This window comes from Pan paniscus, chromosome 2 (assembly GCF_029289425.2).
Source record: "Pan paniscus chromosome 2, NHGRI_mPanPan1-v2.0_pri, whole genome shotgun sequence".
NCBI classification, from domain to species: domain Eukaryota; kingdom Metazoa; phylum Chordata; class Mammalia; order Primates; family Hominidae; genus Pan; species Pan paniscus.
In genome coordinates, this window is record NC_085926.1 from 123,021,264 (window position 1) to 123,038,735 (window position 17,472).

The window sequence follows — 17,472 nt, forward strand, 5'->3', positions numbered from 1 at the left end:
ATCAAAGCATAGCTTCCTAAAAAATACTTCCTTTCTACCGTTTAGTAAAGTTGTAAATCACTGAACCACAGAACTTTGAGGCTGGAAGAATTGCAGCTTTTATCCAATCCAAGCAATGTTTATGAATAATCTTAAAAAGCAATCTTCTAAAAACATGAATCATGAATTATATCCAAATCCAGTCAGCAGGAAACTGTATACAGGGTATGTGGAAGAAGAATTGGCTGCTTTAAACAGGCACTCCAGAAGGGACTCCTGGGTTTAGTTTTTGCTTTGATGACACAAACCCAAACTCCTAGTCTCGCAAGTTACTTCTAAAAACCTCTGACCTGTAAAAATTTTGCAATGGCAATTTTGGAGACAACCTAACCTCTATTTTCCAAGAACATTTCCAACCCTCTCTGTCCTGCTCCCTATGGTACGAGGATGAAAACACAAGCAGCACACACAAACACTGAATAAAACCTCGGAGAAGAAAAAAGATGGTCAGAGTTTCCAATACTCTCTTTGGCTCATGGCATGATGTGCCCTGTGAGGGTATCTGGGCACATGCTAATCCCTATGTCTTATCGGCTGCACCTTGTTCTTGGGCGAGGGGGAACCTAAAGGAAGTAACAGACACAGCCCATGTCCTCAAGAGGATTACAGTCTCTCTGGGCAGAGAGGCATTAGATGACCTGCTATGATGAGGTGTACAGCACAGAGGACCAGATGGTTGAAGAAAGGCTCAGGAATCCCTGAGCTGAGACTTAAGTGATGAATAGTAATTGGAACAGCAGAGAGAGAGGAGAGCACTCCACAGCTGTAGTTACTAATATCACGCCTCGCAAACTCCTGCATTATATCTGCTTTTTTTTTCAAAATGATGCCTAGAAAAATGTACACTCATGTTTTCTTTACCATCGAAGGAAACATTTTTGCAATAATGAAGAAATAAAAATCTCACTCCTAATCAAATGGTACAATGCTCACCATTTCATGCACCCCAAGGTAAGGTCTCTTGTTTGAGAATAGACACCAATGGCTGGGTGTGGTGGCTCATGCCTGTAATCCCAGCACTTTGGGAGGCCAAGGTGAGTGGATCGCCTGAGGTCAGGAGTTCAAGACCAGCCTGGCCAACATGCTGAAACCCCGTCTCTACTAAAAATACAAAAATTAGCCGGGCATGGTGATGGGCGCCTGTAATCCCAGCTACTCAGGAGACTGAGGCAGGAGAATCGCTTGAACCTGGGAGGCAGAGGTTGCAGTGAGCTGAGATCGCGTCACTGTACTCCAGCCTGGGCGACAAAAAAAGAAAAACTATGTTAAACATGAGGCTCAATACTGAGAAAAACTGGGTAGGTTGTACCTACTTCCACTCCAAGTACCTGGCATTAGAGGAATGGCATTTTGGCTTGATGTCTTTTCCCCTTACCCACTATTATGAGTATGTAACTAGCTGGCTATGCACATTGATTTATGTCTACTTTGAGTGACTTCCGAGTGTTAAGCTGGGTATGTGGCACTCACATGAGGAAAGGTCTAAGAGAGGAGAGGAAGCTGCTGTCCTGTAGAAATGCAGCCAGGAGAGATCTGGTCCTGAGGAATTTCTCTTCCTAGAAGGCGTGGTCAGCTCTCCCATCTCCAAAGCAGGAAGAAAGGACGGGCTCCAAGCCGAAGTGGTGGCCTCTTGGCTGTGCACAGTCCCTTCTTCTGACAGCCCCATCGCCCTCTCTGTTCCCATCTCCGAGGCTGTTCCACTCTTTGTTTGAAAAGCGGCAATTCTTTCATCGAACTCTGAACTGCTGGATGGCAGGTGAAGACTTTCCGAGGCTGAAAACAGACAAAAACAATTAGAATTCCACCAGCAGACTTCAAAATGTCTTAATATGCTTTTAGGGGGCTCAGTTCTGACATCTACAAAATATACAGACATAAGAAGAAATTAGGAGAATAATTCATTCTATGAAAAATAAACTCCTGAAAGAGACCACAGACGAAGGTCTGTGTATTAGATCTCACAAAGATTCTGTGTATTGTGGTAAAATTCTCAGAAAAGGAGCTCACTGGAGGTAAGTATCAGACAATATGGAATCAGAGATCAGGGTCTGATCATCAGGACCCAGCATCCACATTCCACCAGATTGGTCCCAGAATGTACCTGAATGCAATATAAACAAAATTCCTAATATCTGGGTGACCAAGAGGACCAGGGAATGTCATGTGCAGAGTTTCTAAGCTCTGTAGGAATCATTTATGAATACAAAAGACTTTCATATGCATCTTTACAGAATCGAGTCCCTCCCAACCAGATCTCCTGCCACTAGGACCTGAAACCATGGAGTCATCTCTGACGGCTTCATCCTTTACTTTCAGGCCATCAACAGGTCCTATCACTTTTCCTTGGTGAAGTCTCTACCAATCCCCTCCTTTTCATCCCTGTGGCCACTAGGCCACATCGCAGCACCTGGTGTCTGAATTTCTCTGTCTGCCTGGGTGGTCCCTTTGACTCCAGGTTCCCTCCATCCTCCCACCCCCATGCTAGACATCCTGTACCTGCCTGCCAGGCGAATCCTCCTCAAATTCACTTTAGTTATGTCACTTACTTGCTCAGAAACCTTCACTGACTCTTGTTACCACACCAAATCTAAACTGCCAGGTTTCAAAAGTCCTCCGTCATTGTCCCTAACCCCGTTCACGCAATGGTCCTACCTGTTCCTCCTCTCCTTTGTGGGCAACTGATGCCCTCCCCAAGGGAGCCTGCTGGCCTTACCACCCTACAGAGAGGCCACACCTGTCTTTCTCTCCTCTGCACCTCACTCTCGTTGTCCAGGCATTCCACACCTCAGCACCCCCACCACCTTGCTCAGATACATACACATAAGCTCTAATCCCAGTTCTGAAACCTGTTAACTGTTTGACCTACACATATTGGGACAACTAACTTCTCTGAGCTTCAGTTTCCAAATGCCTAAAAGGAGAATAACATGATCTCATAGGCTTGCTAGAAGGATTGAGAGAACAGACATGGTGGTATGTAGTAGGTCCCTAATTAATGCTAGTTTTCTTAGTCTTCTCTTCCTCAGTGAAATTTTACCCATTGAGCCCCAGCACCTTCTTGACATTCTTTGCTAAAAATAGCAAACCACCAAGCTGTGCACACCAGGGCAAGAACAACCGTTTGGGCCACATCAACACAAACCAAACCCAAGCCTGTCGCAGCTATGCATCCCACAAAACCTACTGCCTCTGAGACCCTCGGGTGTGGCAGGCTCCCTGGAAAAAGAATGAAGGTTGGATTCCACTGGCCATGGATCACAGATACCACAGGACCAGCAAATCTGCACCCTTGTCTGGTCTGTATTGACAAGCATAATACATATGAGGCCTAAGTCACAGGTCTGACCCACCCCAGCCTAGGAACCTTGGAAGGGCACAATTGCTCAGAATGGGGTTGTGGGGAATGGCAGAAACTTTGTTTTCCAGGACTGGACACACATGCATGAAATGCGCATCATCAGCACAAGCTCACCTAAGTTGCCACTCTGGGAAGTCAGAGCTGTTGCTATCTCCAGTGAGTACCCAACAGGCAAAATGGTGAAGTTTGTTCTACTTGAAGAGCCGCTCCTTCCTCTAGCATCTGCTGTTTCAGCGAGTAGAGTGAGGTTTTCTGGAGCATCCGAAGCAGCATGGCTCTTCCCGGAGGTCTGAACCATCACGCCCTCTTTGGAGGACACTGTTGAAAAGTCCTCTTGATTCTGATAGAAGGTGATGTTTTCTACATGGGCCTCAGTGTTACTTTCTGGCCAATGTTTCCAGGCAGCATCTGAAAGAAGAAGAGGATGCATCAGGGAGAGTTTGCTGGCTTCTGAAAAGAAAAGTAAACCTTCAGAAAAGACACCGTGAAATACATCAGTAGAGAGTGAATTCAAGTAAAAGAATTTTGGCCAGGCGCGATGGCTCACACCTATAATCCCAGCACTTTGGGAGGCTGAGGCGGGTGGATCACCTGAGGTCAGGAGTTCGAGACCAGCCTGGCCAACATGGTAAAACCCTGTCTCTATTAAAAATACAAAAAAAATTAGCCAGTCGTGATGGCAGGTGCCTGTAATCCCATCTTCTAGGGAGGCTGAGGCAGGAGAATCACTTGAACCCAAGAGGCAGAGGTTGCGGTGAGCCAAGAACGTGCCATTGCACTCCAGCCTGGGCAACAAGAGTGAAACTCCATCTTAAAAAATAAGAATTTCACCTTTCTTTTTTTCCCATATTCATTATTCTTATAATCCAGAGGAAGGAATTATGAAGCAACAATATAATACAGGATTAAATTTCATTGTGCATAGAATAAATGATGGAAACTTATTGATAGAAAGAGATCAACATGGGGCTCATGGAAGAGCAACTGAACCTCTGGCACCTGTGCAGGGTCAGAGAGGGGATTGGAGGAGGAAGATTGGGTGTAAGCAAAAGGCAAGAAGCATCTCATATTCGCCAAAGTTGCTAACTGTGCCTCCTGGGGTGGTAGGAAGCTATTATAAAAGCTGGCAGCCCTTGACCCTGACACCTACTCTTGCAGGTGGGAGCTGTAATGCGCAATTCTGATAAAACATGAAGACTCTGGCAATATTACTAAAACTTGTGTGATGTGAATGGGTTTGAGGCAGCAATTCCAAATTGAATTTATCTGAAGGAGATACTCAAGAATGTGGACAAAGATTTAGCTGCATAGACGTTCGTTACAGCATTGTTTACAGTAGAAAGAGGAAAAGAAAGAACAAACCTAAAACTCCTTCAGCAGGTTATCAATTAAATCAGTTACAGTAGACAGTATCCACAAGAAAGAAAACTATGTGGTCACTGAATTGGTGCTATAAAATAAAGATATTCTTCAGGGATTGTTGAATTAAAACAGCACGCTTCAAATAGACTTTATATGTAATGATCTCATTTTGTGAAAAATAATAATAACAGTAAATATGCACGGAGGTAGGTAGCAGACGTAGGTGCCTGATGTGTATTCATTCAAGCATTGCACAAAGATGAAGACAGCTCCTCTTATACTTCCCATTTTACATAGGAAGCAAAGGAGGCATGGAGGGTGGGGGAGGTCATGCATCTTGCCCAAGTCGCACAGTCAAAAAGCAGGAGGGCCAGGCAGCCTGCTCCAAACCCAGGCCCCTCACTCGCCAGCTGTGCTCAGCTGGAAGGGAAAATGGTGGAGAGGAGAATGGTTTCCAGTTGGGAGTGCTGAGGAAATAATGCTGTTGAGTATGGACTGTTACTTGAAGCCTGTATATTAGGAATATATTTATATTAGTCAGAAAATATATTTAAATGATAGTTAACTTCCATAACACCCAAGATGGTGGCAAAGAGGGTATTAGTTTAAAATGTTCTGAGGATGAAGTTAAAGTTGGGGGTTAAATTGGGCAAAAGGAAGTCATGTGTAGCATCAAATGCCATTTGTCAAGGCAGGAGGTTCAGGGTCAGAGCAGGTGCGTGGGATGCCCAAGTCAGGTCCAAGAAAGCTGCCCTGTTACTCTGGAAAAGTCTGCACCCAACCTGGCCACTGCTTAGAAGCCAAAGCTGGGCCACTGCTGAGTGCTGGGTCACTGCTGGGTGCCAGGCCCCTAAAAAATAGTACCAAAACCAAACAGCATTCTGAGAACACTGTCCTTTCCCCATACATCCAAACTAATATGGAATCCCATATCAAATATGGGTGCCAATTGAGGGACACTGAGCAAGGGTGAGGACAGGGCCACATGAAGTTGTCACTGACTACGTGACTCCCTGAAAAAACCATTTAATTTTCCCCACTTGGAAATGTTATTTCTCTTTCTGTTTGGGAATGGGGACTGTGGGCATTGGTGAGAAACCTCTTTGGGGATGAATGGAATCACTTCGATTTATATGAATCAAACAAAAATGGCAAACCATCAGACAAGTAGAGGCTGCAGGTAGAACCTACAGTTTGTATCTAAATACCACACACACACACACATACATACACACACACACACACCCCCACATATACCCCCCCCACACACACATACACACACAGGCACACATACACACACATACACATGCACACATACACATATACACACACACATACACTTAAACACATACACACACAGGCATGCATACACACACACACACGCACACACACATACACACGGAACAAGTTATCTTTCAGATCAGTGCTGCCTAAGAGATACTGAGTCACAAACACAATCCACATGTGTACAATTTAAATTTTCTAGTAGCTGCATCTTTAAAATTAAAAAAATGTGAAATTAATTTCAATATTAATATTTTATTTCACTCAACATATCCAAAAGATTAGCACTTCAATATGTAACTGATATAAAAATATTGAGATATTTTATATTCTTTTTTTGGTTTTAAACATTTAAAATCCAGTGAATGTTTTAGGAGCCACATCTCAAGAGCTCCATAGCCACATGTGGCTGGTGGCTGCATCAACCACACGTGGCTGGTGGCTGCATCACTTGCCAGTGCAGTTCTAGATCAATGGTTCTGAACATTTCTCCACTCTGATTCACTCCTTCTAGAAGCAGTGGCTCACTTATTTGGGGTTAGGGGGTGATGATTATAAAAAACTTCCAGAAGACATTCTGACAAACTTTCCTGAGGGAATCACTTCCTCCCCAAATCCCTTGAGATAACTGTTTTTATGCCTCCTGTTCTGTTTCCTGTGGGTGATAATTAACAGAGGCTTCCTGGAGGGGGAGGGAAGTTGCCATGCCTCTGGGCTCCTCTGGGGCCCAGTTCCAGACAGGCAAGACCCACATGCAGCTAGAAATGGGATGTGGAAGGGCGTTTCCAGGGGCAGCCACAAGGCCTGTAAGTTCAACTTGAGAGACTGGGGTTACAGACAACAGTGGCCTACAGGGCATGTCCCTTTGTTCTACCTCTGGGAGCTGCGAAGGCAAGCTGGTCTCCTGGGAGGAGGTGAAAGGTCTGAGGATGCTTTCTGTCTCCTCTTGGCTAACTGTGCACAATGAGACATTATTCTCCAAGGAAGACAGAGAGAAGTGATTGTGGGGAAGCAGAAGGGACTCAAAACCCATGCCCCAAAGCTGGCCAGCTCTGAGCAAAGGGAAGGCAATGAACTTGGCTCCATTACAACCTTCAGACAAGGTGAGACTCAGCCATTGGTGAGTGTGGCGGGGCCTTTGAGGAAGCAGCTTTGTTCCCTTCCTCTCCAAGGACCAGGATTGGAAGTCCCAGAGCCAATTCAGCTCAGGGAACTCCAGCACAGTCTCCGAGGGGAAAAGAATGGCCACATGCAGACAGGGCAGGACCCACACTGACCTGCGCTCTCTTCCTAGAGGGGTGACTAAAGATGTAAGAAAGAAAAAATGCACACCATAAACAAAACTAAAAGGTAGACAACAGTCCTGCAGTATCCTCCATAACCCTGCCACTATAAACAACTCAAAATGCTGAATAAAATATTTTTTTAAAAAAATTTCTAAAAGCACTGCTGAGCTGGCAAGTAAGTAAAGAATCAAATCTGAGGCCAAAAATGAACCATGACTAGGAATCCAGAGAAGTGAGCTAATGTTGAGGCTGGCAGCTGCCCTGGAGGCACCTGTTCAACATTTGTGACCTTGAATTTCTGTTCTGATGGCTGCCAATAATCAGGAGATGGGAGCCACGATTCTCAAGGAGGGAATCCAACAGGAAACCACTGTGTAAAGCTGGGACTTTACACAGCTATGCCTTGGGTGTAAGGCAAATAGAAACAAACCGGCCCCGCAGAAGGGCACAGCAAGGAAACCTGGCCCTTCGATCTTGGTTTCAAGTGAAAGAAAAAACAAATCTCACCCGAGTATATATAACCATAAAGCTAGCCCTCGTATGGGTGTGCTGTATGTCACATTACCTCTGTGGTTTAAACTGAGGATGTATTTACGAGTGGTCCTGAATCCTGGGAATGTACTAAAACCCACCGAATTGTATACTTTCAAAGGGTAAACTTTATGGCATGTAAATCAGGGACCTCCAAACCCAGGACATGGACTGGTAGCGGTCCACGGGCTATTAGGAACCAGGCTGCACAGGAGGAGGTGAGCAGTGGGCGAGCGAGCATTACCGCCTTAGCTCCGCCTCAGCTCCGCCTCCTGACAGATCAGCAGTGGTATCAGATTCTCAAAGGAGCAAGAACATTATTGTGAACTGCGCATGTGCGAAAGATCTAGGTTGCATGCTCCGTATGAGAATCTAATGCCTGATATGATCTGAGGTGGAAGAGTTTCATCCCAACCCCCGGCCCACCCCACCCCGCCCTATCCGTGGAAAAATTGTCTTCCATGAAACCAGTCCCTGGTGCCAAAAAGGTTGGGGACCACTGATGTAAATTATATCTCCAATACACACACATCCTGTTAATAATGGGGCAGGGGCGGTCCTGATGGATAGTGCCTCCAGGTACCTGTATTGTGTAGACACAAATACAAATGCTCTCTAGATAAACATATCTTCAAACCAGTTTTTGTCATTTATTGATAACATTCTAAGGAATAAGAAACCACAGTCAAAAATCACAAAATACATGAGAAAACGAGGCATCCATGAGGAAACAAGACATCCACACCTCTTTGTCTGGTAATTCTAGTAGTTGAAGTCTTTGCTTGTTAAACAATCGCCAACAAATTAGAGAAGCAAAGACTTCAAATGCTAGAATTACCAGACAAAGAAGTATACAAAATTACATTAGAAAAAAAAAATTTTAAAAAGAGACTATAAATAATAACCCAAAATATTTGAAAGAAAGCTAGATGGAAATTCTAGAAATAAAAAAAGTAATAATTGAAAATTTAAAAACTCAACAGCAGATTAGATATGGCCAAAGTGAGAATTAGAAAATAATTATAATTCACTAGGCATGGTGGCTCATGCCTGTAATTCTAGCACTTTGGGAGACCAAGGCAGGAGGATCACTTGAGCCCACGAGTTCAAGACCAGCCTGGGCAACATAGTGAGACCTTGTCTCTACAAAAAAATAAACAAAATTAGCTGGGTGTGGTGGTGCATACCGGTGGTCCCAGCTACTTGGAAGGCTGAGGTGGAAGGACTGCTTGAGCCCGAGACACGGAGGTTGCAGTGAGCTGTGATTGTGCCACTGCACTCCAGCTTGGACAACAGAGTGAGACCATCTCAAAAGAAAAAAAAATGAATTAGAAAATAAATGATAACAGAATGCCCAAAATGAGATTAAAAAACAGAAAATATGAAAAAGAGGTTAAGAGACAAAAAGAGTGAGAAAGTCCAACACACAACTGATTGGAGTTTAGGAGGAGAAAACAGAGAAAGTAGAAGTGAAAATATTTATTTAATTTTTATTTTTTTATTTGAGACAGAGTCTCACTCTGTCACCCAGGCTGGAGTACATCTCAGCTCACTGCAGCCTCCACATCCTGGGTTCAAGCAATTCTCATGCCTCAGCCTCCTGAGTAGCTGGGATTAGAGGTGTGCCACCACACCTGGTTAAATTTTTTTGTATTTTTAGTAGAGATGGGGTTTCACCCTGTTGCCCAGGCTGGTCTCAAACTCCTGACCTCAGGTGATCTGCCCACCTCAGCCTCACAAAGTGTGGGGCTTACAGAAGTGGTAATATTTTAAAAGGTAATGGCTGGAAAATTTCCCAAACTAATGAGAACTATAAATCTTCATTCTAAGGAGGCTCCTTAGAGTAAATTAAAAACGAAACATGTACCTCTATCATAGTGAAACTGCACAAAAACCACAGACTAAGAGTAGGTCTTAAAAGCAACCAGAGGGGAAAAAAATGGCAAATCATCTATACAAGGTGACAATTACAGCTGATTTCTCAACAGTGACAATGGAAGCCAAAAGACAGTGGATAAATATTTTCAACGTGCTGAGAGAGAAAACTATAATCGTATATTCAGCAAAGCTATCTTTGAGAAACATCTTCAGACTATCAAATAAAAACACGTTCAGTCAAAATTGAGTTTTTCAACCATTTCTACTACAGTAAATTATAACAAATTTCTTTCAAGCAGAAGAAAAACAATTCTTAATGAAAGATATCAGATGCAAAGCAATATAATGAGCAAAAAAATACATGTGTGAATAAATCTAAAGGAACACTGAATTTATGAAATAATAACAATAATTTCTCATTTGTGAAATTAATAAAACAAGTCAGATCAAATCCTGGATAACAATAGTTCATAAGTCTGGCATGGGATAATTAGAATCATGTTGCATAGCAGAAGCGTAACTTTGAGTTCTGTGAAAAATGCATTTAAAATACCTCTCTAAAGAACAGAAATAGAGGCCTGGCATGGTGGCTCATGTCTGTAATCTCAGCATTTTGGGAGGCTGAAGTGGGAGGATTACTTGAGGCCAGCCTGGGCCTCAAGTAGAGATTCTGTCTCTACAAAATAAAAAAAAATTAACCAGGCATGGTGGCACATGCCTGTAGTTGCAGCTACTTGGGAGGCTAGGGTGGGAGGACTGCTTGAGCCTAGGAGGTCAAGGCTGCAGTGAGCTATGATGGTGCCACTGCACTCTAGCCTGGATGACAAAGCAAGACCCTGTCTCAAAAAAAAAAAAAAAAAAAGAAAAGAAAAGAAATGGAGTGTGTCACTTCCAAACTGGCAGAGCTTGGAATGATACAAAATTGTCATAGAGAGAAATCAGTGAATACTGTCTAAAACCAAAATTAAAAAAAAAATCAATAAATAGCAACATAAGCAGGTTAGAGATATGGAAAAAATTACTAAGATAATCAGTTAAAAGGGTTGAGAATGGTTAATTCTGGGGAACAGAAAATGATGATAATAGGAGTGGTCAGAGTTTTTATTACAGTCTTATACAATCTATTTGATTTTCAAACTATGTATAAGTCTGATAAAAATAAAAGGTATATTTGCAAAAAGTTGAATGACAAATAAGGGTAAATGTCTGCAGTGCCTGATAAAAATGTTTAGCATCCTTAACACATAAAGAACTTTTTCAAATCCCTAAGATGTACCCCTCGTAGACAAAGAACATGAATGTGCAATTCACAAAAGGAAATATATAAGTGGAGAATAAATACATGAAAGCATTGTTGAAAAGCATGGAAATACAAACCCAAACTAGAAAAGACCTTTAACATTACTTGTGTATTTTTGTGTATCAAATTGGCAAAGACTTAAGAATAATATCTAATGTCATCACAGGTACTTTCATATGATATTGGTAAAAATACAATTAACACAGTCCTTTTGGTGAGGAATTTGGCAATCCATTGCAAAAGCATTAAAAATAGGCATATATTTTGGCCCAAGAATTCCATTTCTGGAAACCAGTTCTAAGGAAATTATTAGGAAGTGTGCAAAGTTTTGGGTATAAGGAAGTTTATCACAGAATTGTTTATAATAATGAAAAGTGGAAACAACCTAAATTTCTACAATAGGGAGGTGGTTAACTTAATTATGAGATAACATTTTAAAGGATTGACGAAAATACATTGTTGATACAGTTTTTCTTATGTATTATGCTCACACTATACTGTCAAATGCAAACATAAATTATAAAATAGTATGTATCATATGATTCCATGTTATTAAAAATATATCTATGACAAATTGTCTCCTAAGAAAAAGAACAAAAATGGTTGGTATCTTGATAAAAGGATCCCAGGTCTACGGACCTGGAGAAGCCACTTAGGAATGGGCTTTCTGGGGTCCCCAGATGGCCTCCTAAGGTAGGTGAAGTCTGTAGACCTTTAATAGAAAGTTGGCTCATGCAACTTGCTACTAACAAAGTGTGTAGGTAGGAGTTCCAGTGACATTTCTGAAACATAACGTAAGCATGTGAGTGGCTTTTGATGGCATAGCTGAAAGACTGATGAGTTTCCTTGTGCCTCAGCTGCTCTGCCCCTGGATGCCTAACTACTTTCAGTAACAGTCATGGCCATAACTGGTAGCCCATGACCACCTCTGCAGAGCAGCTAGACACCAAATACACCCTTGGTTAGTGCAGCCACTGCTGGGCCCTGCTGGCCCCAAAGAGCTGCCTTCTGTGGTTACACCTCCACTTCTCCTTAGTCAGCGGGTACCAAAGTCGCCTGCACTGGTGAGAAACTACTGCTTTCCGTGTCTCTAGAAATTCAATTCTTAATAAGAGAGGCAGTGGGGGAATGCACAGACTGTGGTTCAAGTCAGACCATGTAGGTTAGACTTCTGGCTCCACCTCTTTCATACCCTATGATCTTAAGTGAGATCCTTAATTGCTTCATGCCCCAGCTTGCCTTCTGTAAAATGAGGATATTAACAGTATCTCCCTCACTGGGTTGTTGTGAAAACCAATGGAATGTAGACATGTAAGAGCTTAGAAAGAGTGCCTGGTACACAGTGAATGCTACATATGTCATAGCTATTAAATGGATTTAGAGTTGTCAACTTTTAAGAAATAGATTTGGGTGGATGACCTTGGCAGGCACTGCTAATCAATCAAAGCTCAGTGTCCTAACCCTTCTTCAGGTAGTGGACCACAGCCCATACCAGAGCGGCCCCAGGCTCCCAAGCCCTCTTGGAAGCTAGGAATCCACTCTGACAAAAGCACTGAGGCTAGACAAATGGCTGCAGGAACAGTTTGGGCCTTGCTGAATTCCACTCCACGACACCTCTCCTAGGAGGTATAGGGAGAGCTTAGGACGCACAGGGTGAGACCTGGGACCACCTCCAGCACAGCAAGCTCTTGAAGTCACTGGCCTGGTACCCCAAAAGAACAATATCCCACTGTCCCCTATTGAACTCCGGGTACCCCTCTATCTCTCTTATTGCCTACTAACTCTTCCTTGGAAAGGGATTAATAAACCACACAGCTGGAGCAGGCAACACCCCCAGCCCACCCCTACTGCCACTGGAGGTCTTGTTTGACTGTGAACATCCAAGCGCTTTACACCATTCCAGGTGGCATCTCAGTGGGGACAATGGGTCAAATGCTAAAATATGTACTGAAGTCCAATGGCTGATCCTTTCTGAAGCCCTGAGTTCATCAGGGCCACTGTGGATGAATTCTGTTTAGGGCATGGCTCCCTATTCAGCACCTGTGTACACCCTGAGTAGGAGAGTAATTTGGAATAAACCTGCCACATGGAGGGCGAGGTGTCAAAGAACCTGCTCTTATTCTTGGTGGAGAAGAGAAACGGCCCTGGAGAAATGGAAAGGAGACGGGATTCCTCAAGCTTCAGAGCCTGGGCGCAATGAAGTCAGGAGTAAGGAGAAGAGGCTGTGCCCCCTCAGACATTCATGGGCTGGGAGGGGGCACCCTGGAGGCTCAGTAGGCTGGTGCTGTGCACCTCACCCAGGCCAGCTTCGCAGATGGTCAGAGATAATCATTCAAACCCCATTCACACCAACCCTCCTCATATTGGAGATTAGACATCCCATTTCTCAGGTATCTTTTGAGCTGAAAATACCATCCTTCCCTCTGTACTTTGCCCCCTGTGCTGGGCCATAACTTTCCCTTGTACCATGAATGGAGATTAAATTAACAAGAGCGTTTTATTGCTTGCTTTGCCTGTTTTTTTTTCCTCCTAATTGACAACTTCCACTTCTGTAGCATCTTAATGTTCCAAAACATCTGTTTGTGAACCAGCATCATCAGGGATGCTAGCAAAGCCCAAGAATAGGATTTCCTAATTAGCAGCTGCTACAGAGTCAACTCCTTGCCACCCACCACTCCCTGCCAGTGATTTGGGGCTTTTCAGTTTGCATTGTTTCTGAGCAGTGGAGTGAGTAGGAGAATACAGGGAGTGTGCTGTGTTATCCAAAGAGGTAATTTCCTCCTGGAGGGTCCACCCCACCCCCACACCTCAGCCTCAACCCCCGCAGCGGGCCAAATGACAAGCGCTGCCAGCTACAAGCTTCTGGGGCACACAATTGAAGAACAAGCCCTTTATTTTCTTTTCCCTCCATTTGGATTCAGATTTCACTAATATCTATTTAGGGCTTACCACGTGCTAAACATTTTCACATGCATTATCTCATTAATACCCTGTCAAGCGGGTATTATTATCCTCATATAGCACATGGGGAAACTGAGGGTCAGAAAGATTAAGTGATTGTTCCAGGTCACGCACTCAATAGCAGTACAGACACAGTCTGAACCTAGGGCTCATTCCATCACACTCCAGCTTATTCCATGAGGCTTTAAGGCACTGGCCAGAAGAACAGAGCCAAAAAAAAAAAACAACAAAAAAAAAACAAGTCCCCCACAAAAAGCCAAACTGCAGCTTGAAACACAACTGTGCTGACCTTGTTTCTCTCTAAGAGGAATGAAATGGTGCCTATCACACGGGCTTTGGAATCAGACAGACTTGATTTGACAACAGCTGCACATTATTAGCTGGAAGACTGAGCAAGAGGACTTCTAGATCAGCTTCTAACTCAGAGAGGATTTTTACGCATAACGAAAAGAATAAGAGAGAAAGAGTGGAGCCATAACGGAGAATGAGCTTGAGGAACAAGAAAAGTCTGTTTTTGATATGTGACGTTTGGGGTGATGTTACAACTTCCAAGGGAAAATGTCTGGCAGACAGTTAAAGATTTGGGACTGTTGATTAGGAGAAAGGACAGGATATGACATACGAAGGGAAAAATCAAGGATCAAGGACTGATTCCCGGGAAAACTTAAATGTAGAGACAGGAGAAGAGCCAGTGACAGAGACGCAGATGACAAGGGAAGGATAGGATGAAATTAAAGGTAGGAGCCAGTGAAGAGGAACGCAATGAGACCAGCCCTACAGAAAGTCCCTAGGTCTTTCTAGGGTGTCGCCTGGTAGAAGAAAGATGAGGGTCATATTGCTCAAAAGGGAGCGGTTCCAGAACAGTAAGACACTGATGCCCAGCTGTGGAATTGCCCGTTCCTGCCTCCCCGGTAGAGCATTCCTGGGATCCTCAATTTGGGGACTGGTGGACCACAATCAAATGAAAATATAACATTGTCTTAGATACCAGCAATGGATCCTTATACCTATGAGAGTGGGTTTCTTTGTCATTTTAAAACATTTTCCTAAAATTTAATTGTTCACACAGGGAGGGGAGAAAACAGACTTTTTTTTTTTTTAAAGGACTTTTAGCACCCTCCTTTAAAATTCCCCTTTGAGTATGATGGACGGCCACAGACTGAAGAGGGGCAGACTACTGTTCACAGGTCCTTTCCAGGAGAATGAATCTGTGCTTCTCTTCCCACAGATCAAATTAAGAAAAAAATTCCCATGCATTTTACAATCGACAAACCACTTTTCACAGGATAATTTCATGGCCTAAATTATCCCTTTAGATTCTGACCCTCTGAGCGGCAGGCAGGAGGGTAATTCTTGCCCTATTTTACAGAAGTGGAGACTGAGGCTCAGTACAGAAGTCAACTGCCCAGGTTAACCCAGAAAATAGGTGGCAGAGCAGAGACTAGAGCCCAGCTCCTTCATTCCAGTGTCTTTCCTAACTGACCACTTTCAAATGAAAACCAGTGAAGATTGAGCAGAGAGAAGCTCTTGCTAAACTGATTTCCGGCGTGTGGCAAGCTCTACTGACTAGCATCCATACTGCTTTACATCCTTCATTCTGGCCAAAGTTACCTGGATTGTCTCTGGTGCCCCCATCCCTCTCCAAAGGTGACCACTACCCTTAGGGACCATAGCAACCAACTAACCTGACCTTCACAGGACTGAGGTCCAAGAGGTATAGTAACAGTTTCAAATCTGCAATACACCAATGAGTAGCATTTATAAATTCAAAAAATATTTACTTTCATACCCATTAGGAAGGCTATTATCAAAAAGGAAGGATGGAAAAGAAATGCTGGCAAGGATATAGAGAACTCAGAACACTCCCGCAGTGCTGGTGGGAATGTAAGATGGTGCAGCCACTGTGGAAAACAGTATGGCAGTTCCTCAAAACCTTAAGAGTTATGAGTTGATCCAGCAATCCCACTTCTGGGTCTATATCCAAAAGAACAGAAAGCAGGAACTCAAACAGACACTTATGCACCCATTTTCATAGCAGGATTATTCACAACAGCTAAAAGATGAAAGCAACCCAGCTGTCTATCAGTAGATGAAAGGATAAACAAAATGTGGTATATACGTACAATGGGATATTATTCAGCCTTCAAAATGAGGGAAATTCTAACACATGCTACAACATGGGTAAACCCTAAAAACATGATGGTAAGTGAAATAAGCCAGCCACAAAAGGACAAATATTACATGATTCCACTTTCATGAGGTATCAAGAATAGGCAAAACCACAGAGACAGAAAGCGGAATAAAGGTTATCAGGGGCTGGAAGCAGGGAGGAACAAGAAGTTATTATTTAATGAGTTTCTATTTGGGATGATGAAAAATTTCAGTAAACAGATGGTGATGATGATTGCAACAACATTGTGATTGTACTCAATGCCACTGAACTGTATACTTAAAAATGGTTAAAATGGTAAATTTTATGTTATGCATACTTTACTACAATAAGAAATGTATGTATTTACTAGGCCAAGCGCAGTGGCTCATGCCTGTAATCCCAGCAATTTGGGAGGCTGAGGCGGGTGGATCACTTGAGGTTAGGAGTTCGAGACCAGCCTGGCCAACATGGCAAAACCCTGTCTGTATTAAAACTACAAAAATTAGCCAGGCATGGTGGCACATGTCTGTAATCTCAGCTACTCAGGAGGCTGAGGTACAAGAATTACTTGAACCTGGGAGGCAGAGGTTTCAGTGAGCCAAGATCATGCCACTGCACTCCAGCCTGGGTGACAGAGCAAGACTCTGTCTCAAAAAAAAATAAAAATAAAAAAGTATGTATTTACTGAGCACCAACCATAAGCAAGACACTGTGAGGATTACACGGATGAATCAGGTATAGAATCTACCTCAAGGAGTTCCAGGAGAGCTGGACCATGTTAATAAGTCCCTATGATGCTTCTGGGGTGTGAGAAAGGGCCCCCCAGGGGTAGACACTGAGACTGTGCCTGGGAGTTTGGAAGGGGCAAGGTTAGGATTAGAAACTCATCCTTCCTTCCATGGCTGCCAGTCCCAGTCCCCTTCAGATAGCAGGGGCCCTTCCCCTGCAGGCCCTCTTTGCCTCATACCTTCCCCCAAGGGGTCCTCCGGATGAGGGGGATTTCAGGCCGGTGGCCAGCAGCGGGATATTCTGGGACATGCAAGAACCTTGGGGGCCTGTGGGAAGGTGGCTGCAGCCTCCCCAGAAAAGCAGCCGCCCACTCAGCGAGGCCACTCTGGGCTGTGTTTTGAAATGCTGCTGCGGATGTAATGATTTTGGGTGGAGGACGTTTAGAAGCCAAATGAGTTTGTGTGAACAAAAGACTCAGCCCTCGATCTGGACTGTCCAGGGCTCTCAGGGAGTTTCATTTCCTTCCTTGTTCTTGCTCTGAAAGAAGCAGCCCTAAGAAAAATCAAGCACGTTGGAAAGTGCTGGACATGAG

At 43.6% G+C, this 17,472-nt stretch overlaps 1 protein-coding gene across 3 annotated transcripts in view; it reads right to left on the bottom strand.

Annotated features, from left to right (window-relative positions):
* HEG1 (heart development protein with EGF like domains 1) overlaps window positions 1–17,472 on the bottom strand; it is a 90,175-nt gene that overhangs the window by 59,722 nt on the left and 12,981 nt on the right. For all 3 annotated transcript variants that reach the window (XM_034957247.3, XM_034957246.3, XM_034957245.3), the window contains exons 2-3: window positions 3,512–3,805; window positions 1,510–1,812 (exon numbers count right to left, since the gene is read on the bottom strand). In XM_034957247.3, the coding sequence (XP_034813138.2) occupies window positions 1,510–1,812; window positions 3,512–3,805 (597 nt within the window). The remainder of the gene's footprint in view (window positions 1–1,509; window positions 1,813–3,511; window positions 3,806–17,472) is intronic.